The following is an 11,607-nucleotide window of genomic DNA, read 5'->3' on the forward strand; positions in this document are numbered from 1 at the left end:
TAAGTATCGTGCCGAGCTTAAGAGCCAGCGTTGGCTCGATCTAATCATTAAGCATATTCGCCCAGTACTGGCTACTACTGTCGTACCAATATCGAGCCTCGTTTGCCGATATTGACCCAATACTGGGCCGTTCGTCAATTCCTACAAGGGTTGTTGTCGTGTGAAAAATGAGAAAGACTTTAACGTAATTTTGCGAGCAGGATCGAGCAGTTAATTTTTTTTTTTTTGTATGTATGGAAACAGCGGAAAAAGGAACTCGGAAAAGTGTTTGAATGGAAACTAATTTCTTTTTTTTTTTTCTCGGTCTCTATCAGCGAACGCTTCGGTTGACGAACGACTGCGGCGAGTTTCTCTTATCGCAACTCACGATCGCCTCCGTGTTTCTCCTTTCATGCGCCGCGTTTCTCGGGAAAGGAAAAAGGGAGAGGAACGCGCGGCGAAACGAGCCGCACTTCTTACAACACAAGTACGCCGTCCTCTGTAGGGTTTATATATTACGAATTTTATTTTTGCGCCCGCTTAACGTGAGGTTGTGACAAAGTGCTCGCGTGATCACGTGATTCGCAGAAATTAAATGTTCCATACATATAGGGGACGAAGAACGAACAACGTGAACGTGGAAGAGAAGGTGAGTGAAAAGCAGGTATCGTAGCTTTTGTGATATTTGAAGTAACCTTGATGTTTTATTTATCGTCAATATTTTATCGTTTCCGCCGCCGCCGTCGCACGACGACGTTGCGTTACACAGTTTGATGTTAATTCAATTCCGAAGAGCCGCCCCCCTAACGCGCTAAAATTGATGAACGCTGGCGCGAGCGAGAGTTGAAAAAAAAAAAAAAAAGAAAAAAATTATAAGAGAGATCTCTTTTGGAATCATAAAAAATTTCACATTTCTCGGGACATGATTTAAAATGAAAAAAAGAGCAATATCGGAAATCAATAGACCGTTTTGCATACGTAATTTTTTTTTTTTTTCGCGCACGATTCGGTTCTCCTCTTATTATCGGATTTTATTGTATTTCGGAAGTTAAGTAATTCCGGATTCAAGTGAGTTGTTCTGTTTTAGAACAAAGAAATTATGCTGTCGTTGTGTTGCGAAGCAAATAAACGAAAATTGTTGTAATCCAGCGTGCGCGAGAGAAAGAGAAAGAGAGTAAGAGAGAGAGGATCCTCTCGCGAAAGCTAATATATAGGAAAATTAGCGGAGGCGTATCGTCAGATGGATTTCTGATGGAAATGTCCCGGAGATTGAAAAAGCGAGAAGAAAAAAATAGGTCAGGTAGAGGCTAAAACCGCGCTAAAGGTTTCGAGTTGCGATGGAGAAAATAAAACGTGATGTATCTTAATCAGAGTTGTTCGGCAATTGTTGTTTTCTGTTCTTCTCGTCGGCGAAACACAATTTGTCCACAAAGTAACGTTGTGATATTCCCGAGTTAATTTCGAGCGAGTTAATTTTTCCTTATTTTTTTTTTTTATCGGACGCGCGCGCGCGCGCGTACTTTTTTTCAGCGAGTTCTCAAACGTTATACCCCGCCTCGGTAATAAAAAGAATGTTCATATCACGAGAGTCGAGATCCCGTTATGTGAAACAGCGTTAGTTTCAAATTAATCGGAGCAAATTGCTTAGCTAGTTAATTACGTTATTTGCATAACTAACAGCGATGTTAGAGCGAAAAAATTGAAGATCGCAAATTGAGAATCACGCACGCGCAAGGCAAACGTTCTAACTGACCGGACAAATATATCGCCGGTTAAATATTTATTAAAGAAATAATTTTATACTTAGGTAGAAAACCGTTATTTATCAACATATTTAAAATAATTTCTCAAATATTTTTAAAATATCGAAAAAATCCGAAAAGTTACTGATATTTAATATATTTAATATATATGTCTAATATTTAAAACCATATATCTTAAAAAATAGAACAATTGTTGCGTTTAATATCCACAGATCTAATTATTACTTCTTTAAATAAATGTCCAAACCGTTTGCCTTAAGATACAACACGCAATAAAAAAAAGTCATCTAACAATGTTAGATTACATATATTTGAGACAAAAGAGTGCACTTGAATCTTACGATAAACGAGCTCGACGTTCTTGTCGGTTTTTCCGTACTTTTCTCTTTCTCTCTCTCTCTCTCTCTTGTGCCAAATCGTCAATTTGCGTGAAAGACAGACAACGCGAAATGTTGCAGATCGGGTGTATCGCGCGCGTGATCCGCGTATGAAAGCAGCGGGTATCGGGAGAAAAAGATATTGAAAAGCTCCAGTACGTGGATGAGGAGAGGAACGTCGCGCGCGTTTCTCTCCTTTTTATCCTCTCTTCCCCGCGCGAGAAAAAAAATTTGCGACAATTATATTCATAATATCCTCCGTCGTATTCAACTGAAGAAATTTCTCTCTCCCTTCGGAGACGTAATTGAACGTCGTTTTTAAAAAGGCGAGGTCGTTTCTCGCTCAATTTATATCGCTCCAAGTCATCTTTCTCCCGCGTGAAAAGAAACGTGAAGAGAAATTCTTGCAAGAAATTATACGCGTTCTTCGACGTAATTCGCTCTCTCTCTCTTTCTCTCTCTCGCTCTCTCGCTGTATGCACTCCACCTCCTCTTTCACATCCGAATTGTTTCGAGTGTCGCGGTCTGCGGAGTTCTTGTCGAAAAAGCAATTTCCCCCATTTTCGCGCGTACAAACATTTCGCGCAAATGCATCCTACATACATAATCTATGTAATTAATTAATCAAATCGCAGTGGCGCACGCACCCGTCTGTCTCTCTCATCACTTTTCCATCAGCGTGAACTGTGGAATTATGGAATTGGTGCGTTTTTGCACAGCCCATTACGTAGCGATTATGCGTTGCATACACAAACTCGTCGCGCGGAAAATGCGCGCGCGCACGCGAGAGAGTGTTAACGTAATTACCGCGCAAACTAATTTACCGCGTATTTATATCGCACATACGCGGCGAATTGGAATCAACCCGAGAATGGGAGCGAATGAAAACGGGAACGATGCGACTGGTTGATCCGAAAAATTGACCGTCGCCGCGTCCGATAAATAATGCTCTTATTCGTATGCGAGCGACATTTTTGTGTGTTTTTTTTTTTTCTTCTCTTGGATTCTCCGCGCTCGCCTCTCCCCACCGGCATATTAAAGATACATTAACTCGGCTGAGTGGACCGACAGTTTTTGTGTTTTCTGGCTGCGACGGGAATAGCGCGAAAGAAATATGACGCGAGAGCTCGCTCCTTTCATTTGAAAAACCGAGCTTAAAAGAGAGAGAGAGAGAGAGAAAGAGAGAGAGAGAGAGTGAGAGGAAGAAAGCAATAACAACTCGCCGGTTGTGGAAGATTCATTGCACCTTCTGCGTAGAGAAAACCTAACGAGCTTACTGAAGCTTTAAAGTTTTTTCTTCCCGGTCGCGCGCGCACGCGCCCACCTCAATCGTTAGTGCGCGCTTTGAGAATTCGCGCACCGTGAAAATTAATTACTGAGTGCGCAAACGCGCGCATCCGTGTTTTATGATAATAATTCGAGGTGTGATAATGAAAGGTGTGCTAAACACGATTCTCCCACACGCGCGTTATATTGTTTGTGTTTTCTCCGTGTGTGTTAATCCGGAGAGAGAGAGAGAGAGAGAGAGAGAGAACTTCTTGATTACCAAATCCGTCTGTGTGCGTTTGCGGATTAAACGCTTTTGTTAAAAAAAAAACATTATATATCTCATATTGCATTTTGTATGTTGTCATCAATAAATTGTTGTTTTTTTTTTTCATTTTTATTTCGTGCAACGCGACAGCTTTCATGTTGCGGCATTGCGAACAAAAATGAATGAGAAGACTTATTTTGTAATTGCTTTCCTGCACGCGCGACATTTCGTTCTGTGCTTCTGGTCAAAAAAAAAAAAAAGAAAAAAAAACTTTCCGAAAATCTTTCTCTCTGTGCGTGACGCTTTTGCATTGTACAAAAATCAGTTTTTAAAAGTCAACATATGTTACACGCAATATTTTCTTCGCAATAATGTCATCAATAAATTATTGTTTTGTATTTATTTAACGCAACGACAGTATCACGTTGCGGCTCACGTTGTGAGCAAAAGTTAAAACAAATCACACAATTGGTTTTCTGCACGTGCGCAATATATTTTTCGTCCTGCCCGTGTTTCCGCGGTCGAGGGAGGATAAAACTTCTCGAATCACAAAATCTTTCTGTGCGCGCAATTAAACGTTTTTCTCTATCTCGCGAGAAGGCAGTTTTGTCGAGAAAAAAAAAAACACGCGCGTTGTAATCAATCGAGTACTTTTTTTATTATTATTGTTTTGTAATAGTTTTATTTAACAAAGTTTAGCGCAACAACATTGTTATCGCGTGCCGCGTCATCTTGCGAGCAAAAAAGAAAACGCGTTTTCTTTAATTGATATTCGCTTTTGTGTAGAAGTATATCGTAACGAGATTAATGAAGTTCGAGGTTTTTCTGACTCTCTCTCTCTTTCTCTCTCTCTCTCTCTCTCATTCTCTCTCTTTCTCTTTCTGTCCGATAGCTCTCTGCTATCGACCCGGTGCAACACCATAAATAAAATGCATTGCGCGCGCAAACACAAGCGCGCGTTTCGCGCTATTATAATTTACGATGAGGAATGTAATGGAAAGGTTGCGTCAACACGATTTTTATACGTTATCGCGCGACGGACAAATTGCAAAAGTTCTTGGATTAAGAAAAAGCGCGAGATAGAACGAGCTTTTCCTCTTTCTCTCTCTTCCTCGTTGTGTTAATTCTTACCTCGTCGAGAAGTTGAAAATGAAATATGTCGGAAATATAAACAATCGGAACTTCTTCGTCAGTCTGAAAATTTGATTCGCGAATTTTAATCCTCAAACTCTCACCCACACGATATTATCTCGCTCGCGGCGCGCAACTACGATCTGGCACGATGTGAAATTTCGGATCGGAAGATTGAGACGTTATTGATGCGAGAGGAGCTCGCATACCGGCAGCGCATTAAATCCACATTCCGCATCCGATATCCCGTTAAAGTAATGCGCTCCCGCTCTCTCGCCAAATAGATCTCTGAACGTTAGTGTAGACGGAAAATATTTAAACGATCTTCGAAAGTTTGTCCCGATAAAAAAAAGATTTCAAATTATTCTGTACGACATGAAAATTCGAATTCGCTCAAATTTCTTCTCCCTCCGGCAGATAAAATTCTCTACCGCTAGGTGAAAACCGGGAAAAGTAATTAAAGACATTCGCCGCGCTGCCTTTGTGACCCATATAATAATCCACCGCGGGGGAGAGAGAGATATCCAACAAAGGTTCTCTATTTGAGAACAAGTCACGAATAGTCTCGCGGTCGATCGATTTTTAATATAAATAGACGTGCGCGCACGGACACGAATTCGCCTAATTTTTTTCTTTTTTCTTTTTTTTTTTTTTTTTCTTTCTCTTTTCGCTTCTCTCGCGATCACCCCCGGAGGTGGTGGTGGAGCTCTCGCCATCTTTTCGATTTTCTTCTCCGTATTTCTCTCCGTTTCGATTCGTCCGCGGTTTGTTCCTTTCTTTCTCTCTCTCTCTCCCCTTACTCTCTTTTCATCCTCTCGACCTCTCACCACCCACTCACCCCACGAGACCGCTCTCTCTTTCTCTCTCTCTCTCTCCGCCTTTGTTTCCCAATCCCTTCCGTCTGTTTCGCACGTATATACGTCTTCGGTAGCTCCTCTCGTTTCTCGTCGTTTTTTGGTTTTGTTTTGTTTTTTTTTTTTCACCGTTGCCTATGCTATTTTACCGGCGCCTTTTGTTTCCACACCTCTCTCTTCACGGGAGGAGGGGGAGGGAGGGAGGGAGGGAATAGAAATTTATTTACAGACACGCGAAAAATCGCGCGCGTTCGCCCGCGATATTTGCTCACCTCGCCACTCACCCCGGCACACACTCCGGCGATATAAACTGGAAATACGCGACCGCTGAAATTGCATCGCGGCGTCGCGTTTATAGCTACCCTCTCTCCTACCCCCCTCCGGCTTGCTCGCATGGTCCTTTAACATTTCGCGCTCCGGAGCTTTGTAAGATTTAAAAGATACGAACGTGATAAGCCCGAAATGCTGTGCTTCGAAATCGCGTTTTGATTTCGCCAAGGATTATCCCACGTAACTTCCTTTTGTTGCGAAAATTAATGCGAAAGACGAACGCAATGCGACAAAAAACTATGTGTCGCCTTACATTTAGTTATGTGAAAAATGTGGTTACATTGTCGTGAAAATTTAACAAAAAGAGCAATTATATCTCGAGTTCCTTCGTCACAGAGGAAAAAACGGAAGAGAAAACGCGCGTTTTTTCAACGAAGCTTACCTCGTCGTAGATGAAGTTGTCGATCTCCTCGAGCGGTCTGCCGTACAGATCGGTCGGGAACGGTTCGAATTTGTTTGGCAGTACCGCACCATCCTCCACCGACATTTTTCTCTTCGGTTGAAAGCCATAGTCGCGCACTAACTGCACAGTCTTGTTCTCCAATCTGTCGAGGCTCTCCTTCGTGAACGGCTTCACCGTCTGCTTGCCGCTCTTGCTGCCGGGCGTTCTCGAACCGGGCGACTTGTCCTCGGTCTTGGTCACGGTGATGTCCAGAATGTCGCCCGACGCGGGCTGCGACGGGGTCACGACGTCCGCCTGGATCTCCGCACTTCCGGAGTCTCCGGTGCCGGAATCGGCGGAGATCCCGGCGGTTCCGGCCAACGGCGGTCGCAGCCTCGTGCTGTCCTGCATCCTGGATCCGGTTCTCTTCGTCGGCGGGGACTCGCTCCTCTTCGAATCCGGGGACGTCAGTTTTTCCGACACCGGTGTTCTCGACGGACTCGGAGCTCGTTCCGTCGTTTTGTCGATGTCGCGTGAGGCCGTTGGCTTGAAAATCGCGGAATCATCTTCTTCCGGCGCCCTCGGACGTTCTTTGTCCGTCTGATAAGTTCTCGACGCGACCTTGGGATAGATTCTCGGTTGCGGTTCCTCGTATTCGGGCGGACTCAGACCCGCGTACGGCGGCGGCGATCGCCTGGCCGGTTCCGGCGTTTCCCGATCGCCGCCAGGTCCCGCTAAACCGGACACGCGAGGTCCTTCGGCACGTCCTCTCGGCCCATCCCCGACGAAACGACGCGGTCCAGCCGCTACCCTGCCGTCATCGCTGATGATTCGCACGTCGATGGAACTTCCTCTGGGTGACACACCAGGGCTGAGCCTTGGAAACGGCTCCCTCCAGCCGACGGGAAACTCGGAGGATCCCCGGAGAAGTCTCTCCGGCGAGGCCTGTCCAGGACGATCCTCCAGTCGCCTCGGCCAGCCTCTCTCAATCGGAAGCGAGCCATGATAATCCCTTCGCGCTAGGTTCTCCGGCGGTCCGCCGTGTTCCCGGTGTCTGGCGCCGACGGCGGATCTTCTCGGCGGCTGAGGTGTCCTGGAAGTCGCTCCCCTGTAGTGACGATCCTGACCGTCGAAGTCCCGACTGCTACCCGGCAGGTTCAGACTCCTCTGGCTGCCGCCGTCTCTGGGCCGGTCGTTCGGGTTGCCCGTGGGCCCGTAAATACCCTCCTTGGCCAACTCATCCAACTCCTCTCGGCTCAGATTCTTCACGTAGAGCCCGGCCACTCGGGGCCGGTTCGTGAAACCATTGTCCTCCGAACCGCTGCTCGGAGAGCTGGGAGGACTTTTGTATCCCTCGCTCCCGCCCCGCCGAGATGTCATTGGGACCTGTGCTCGATCATCTCTTTCGATTTTCTACTACTTTCGCCGACCTCATGTTATCGCTTAGATCGCTTCGATTGCCGGAGCCGATCGATACGCGTCACGCTGTTATCCACCAGCCGACCGGGATCCTGAACAGTCGAGTTAATCTTCGAAAGGGCGCGATTCGTCTTCCTCTATCTCATTGATTTATGCGACGCGTCGATCGGTTCAGTGTTTACCGCGGCATCAACGAAGACTTGAAACATCTCTTGTTTTTTTCTTTTTTTTTTTTTTAGAATCACGTCGCGCGCACTCGGATCACATTTCCGCGTCACTTGACGAAAACATTTGAAAATATCTTTCTTTTTTTTTTTTTTAAATACAGCGGGAGTTGCGCTTCGTTTCAGAAGAAAGAAATGTTGCGGCTAACGAACCGGAAGTTCACTGTATAAAAGACACGTCGAGCGATGCGCACCACGTTGCTTAAATTACACTACGTTTTACTCTCTCAGTACTTGAGATTGAGCTGTTGGGAGTGAACTGTGAGAAACAAAATTGATAATCCCCTGTAGTCGCGTCGTATTACTCAACTCGCGACGGTTAATGATAAGCGTATCCGGAAACCACGCACGATGGATGACGACGAGGATGAGTGATTTTTCGATTTTTGTCCGTCAAGTTACGCGCACTCGAAAGTTTCTGATCGCACTTGTTGTTGTTGTGGAAGATCGTTGCGTCTGACGGATTGCGGCATTTTGCTCGCAACTGTGTGTGTGTGTGTGTGTGTTTTTGTTTGTTTGTTTGTTTGTGTGTGTATGTGTGTATGCGCGAGATGCGTGTAAAGCGCGCGTAAGCCGATTTGACGTGCTCGCCAAGTCGGCGATGAACTTCTTGAAATTTCAGAAAGTTCGATCGCCACCCCACCGGGTGCTATACCCGCCCGCTCGCGACTTTCGCCCCTTTCGCGACGCGCGCGAGGTTTAGCCTTGCTGTATTGTTAAGAGCGGGTTTACCGCACGTACTTCGCACGCGGAGTGCGCTCCACGTATCGCGTCGCGACTTTAAGAGGTCAAGGAGTCCGTGGCCGCGCATAGCTCATTCCGAATGTCGGCGAGACCGACGAGTGTCATGGCACCACCACCACCACCAGCTATAAGCACGCTGCTGCACGTCCCAGCGTTTGGCTGCAAATTTCATTATAAATATATGCGCGCCGCGGCGAGTCCAAGTCGACCACGTGATTCCGCGCGACTACTCTCGCCGTCATCGATCATCAACCACGTCACCGAGGTGCGTAAACTGTCGCGCGAATCGTCGAACGGTACATGTTGCGGCGTGTGTTGTCGCGCGGAAGAAACGTTCCCGATTCGAACTTCTCGGGAAACGATCGATGGTCCGATCGATGTGTGACAAAATTTTTGTCCCTCCTCGTGCGATTCACGAAACTCTCTTTCGCTCTTCGAGAATGCGACTTGGACAAACGCGACGCGTGTGCAATATCGGACGCGATACGGTGTCGTTTCCCTCGGTCGATCACCCTGACCCTCTCAACGTTTATAGCTCGCGCTCCAGCGGGATCACGTGAAACGAGCGCGGTGGACCCCGAAGACGGACTGTCGGCGAGATCGGGACGATGCGATTGAGCCGAGATGGGGGGTTTCACGAGATCGAAGCGCGGCTGTCAGCGCGTGGTTCACCTCGCGTCAACGGGTCACTATCATCACCACCGTATCGAGGCCGTATCGGGATCGGTAGTGGGAGACCGGGCGATTAGCTCGTGTATCCCCAGTCAGCACTCACTCGTTGCACCACGTTATCAGCCGGCGAGTCACAACTGCGAGTCGCGAAACGCGAACGGCACGGCCGTGCAAGGGGTACGAATACGCGAGCGGAGAAAAGTTCCGAGGAGGAAAGACAGTTTCCTCCGCGACGAGGGAGAGAAGACGTCTCTCCGAGAGAAAAAAGAAGGAGCGAGTATGACCGCGGGATTGAAAAAACAGACGGAAAGTAAGAGACAAAGAGGAAAAAGGGAAGAAAGAGAAAGAAAAAAGAGAGAGAGAGAGAAAGAGAGAAAGAGAGAGAGAGAGAGAGGAGAGAAAAGATAAACCGTGGTGCACCCTCGTCGTATAGTCCGGTAAATTCTGCTCGAGCGGGGGTGCAAAATCACGGGCGTCTCTGCCGAGAGCTGTGGCGGCACTGTCGGCACTGAACCCCATCGGTAGCGTGCGCGCGCGCGCCTATCGAACCAAGCCGAGCCGGAGAACGCCGGTCGCACGGAATCTCTCTCTGTATAACCGCGCCGTTGTACGTACGTACACCGCCGGGGTCTCGAAGCGCGCACACATATGCACCCGCGACGGCGCGGGGGGTGCGCTCGAACAGCGGGTTGGCGAGAGAAAACGGATACGCGCCCGATGGTGTTGGTGGTGCCGATACGGTGGTGGTGGTGACGATGATGGTGGTGGTGGTGGCGATGGTCGCGGGGGATACACCGCGTACCTGCACGAACACCCACCGTTGCTGACGCTAACCCCCACCCCCGAGACCACGGCGAGAGCGCAGACAACCCTCCTGCAGGTGGTGGTGGCGGTGATGCCGCCGTCGATGGTGGTGGAGGCGAACAGGATACGGCAAGGCTGACGGGAACCGAATGACCGGGGGTGAACGAGTGTGTGTACCCCCAATCGTTCCGCGGGACACGCGCTGTAATTAATCCGCCAATCGACACCAGATTCCGCCGGATGAGAGCGGGTTAACGCGCGAAACGTCCTTAACGCGGGAAACACGTAATTTTCTCATCCTTGCGCCGGTTATCGTTCGCTCACGATACGAGGGATTTATCCGTTGCGGCGAACGTTGCCGGGCCTGCGACGTTACACGTTAGCATCGCATCCGCGTTAACGCGAATTTCAGTTTAATGAGACGTGGGATTGGTTGTATTTCGAGAGAAAGAGAGAGAAAGAGAGAGAGAGAGAGAGAGAGAGAGAGAGAGAGAAAGAAAGAGAAAGAGGGTGCAATCGGGGATGAAGTTCATTTTCTCCGACGAGAATCTTCGTCAACAAAGAAAGTTTTCTCAACAAATTAATTAGTAAATATTCGCAAACACTAAGAACTTTAATTAAGTGAAGAACCCGTAAGAAGCAGAAGTCGTTTCATACTGTGCATCTTTGATAAACATCAACAACGTGTAACTCAAATTTGTGAATTTTCTCATTAATCTTTTATAACTCAAATTCTTTTCGCAAACATAAAAACATTTATGTAACGTGAAACCAGGAAACAAAAAAATAAATCAATCTTCAGACCAAGTAAACAATGAATTTACAATTTTCAAAGATTTTTTTTACTTGACTTTCCATAACTTGAATTTTTCTTGCNAGTATAAAAACATTTATATAATGTATAAATTCAACCAAATAAAATATCAACCNCAAGATATAAATTAACAATTAATTTTTAATGACTTTATTTATTGATTTACTTGTTTATTTATTACTTTTACCAAAGCTACACAATAAAAATATATTCAATTTAAATTTTCTACGTGTATTAATTTATATGTTAACTTTTTGTAACTCGACTTTTTTTGTATAAAGTATAAAAAAAAATTAAGTAACATAATATAGCCTCAGATTTTTTTTGTTATCACATCTTATTAAGATCTCATTAAGATCATAAGTCACAACGACTGTGTCATCATACGCTGATATTATATAGCTGAGAGAAGACTATTTAGCCTTTATTTCAAGTTACTCTCTCGCGCGGATTGTAGAGTGTAACAATAGACCTACAAATTTTAGGTGGATTCCGAACCACCGGAAGTGCGTATAAACACTTCGAATCGAGAGAAATCTCGTTGACAGAGATGCATCTCGGTGAGCTATCAGCTCGTCAG

At 46.3% G+C, this 11,607-nt stretch overlaps 1 protein-coding gene across 4 annotated transcripts in view; it reads right to left on the reverse strand.

Annotated features, from left to right (window-relative positions):
- LOC109860273 (sodium channel protein 60E-like) overlaps positions 1 to 11,607 on the reverse strand; it is an 84,649-nt gene that overhangs the window by 64,789 nt on the left and 8,253 nt on the right. The window contains exons 1-2 of one of the 4 annotated variants that reach the window (XM_020439256.1): positions 9,410 to 9,904; positions 6,351 to 8,252 (exon numbers count right to left, since the gene is read on the reverse strand). The exons of 1 other annotated variant lie outside the window; for it this stretch is intronic. In XM_020439256.1, the coding sequence (XP_020294845.1) occupies positions 6,351 to 7,730 (1,380 nt within the window). In that variant the 5' untranslated portion in view covers positions 7,731 to 8,252; positions 9,410 to 9,904. Of the gene's footprint in view, positions 1 to 6,350; positions 9,905 to 11,607 lie in introns of those variants that run through there. 2 more of the 4 variants (XM_020439255.1, XM_020439254.1) reach the window with 2 other exon arrangements.

The sequence above is a fragment of the Pseudomyrmex gracilis genome, unplaced genomic scaffold (assembly GCF_002006095.1).
Source record: "Pseudomyrmex gracilis isolate BER0280 unplaced genomic scaffold, ASM200609v1 scaffold_357, whole genome shotgun sequence".
NCBI classification, from domain to species: domain Eukaryota; kingdom Metazoa; phylum Arthropoda; class Insecta; order Hymenoptera; family Formicidae; genus Pseudomyrmex; species Pseudomyrmex gracilis.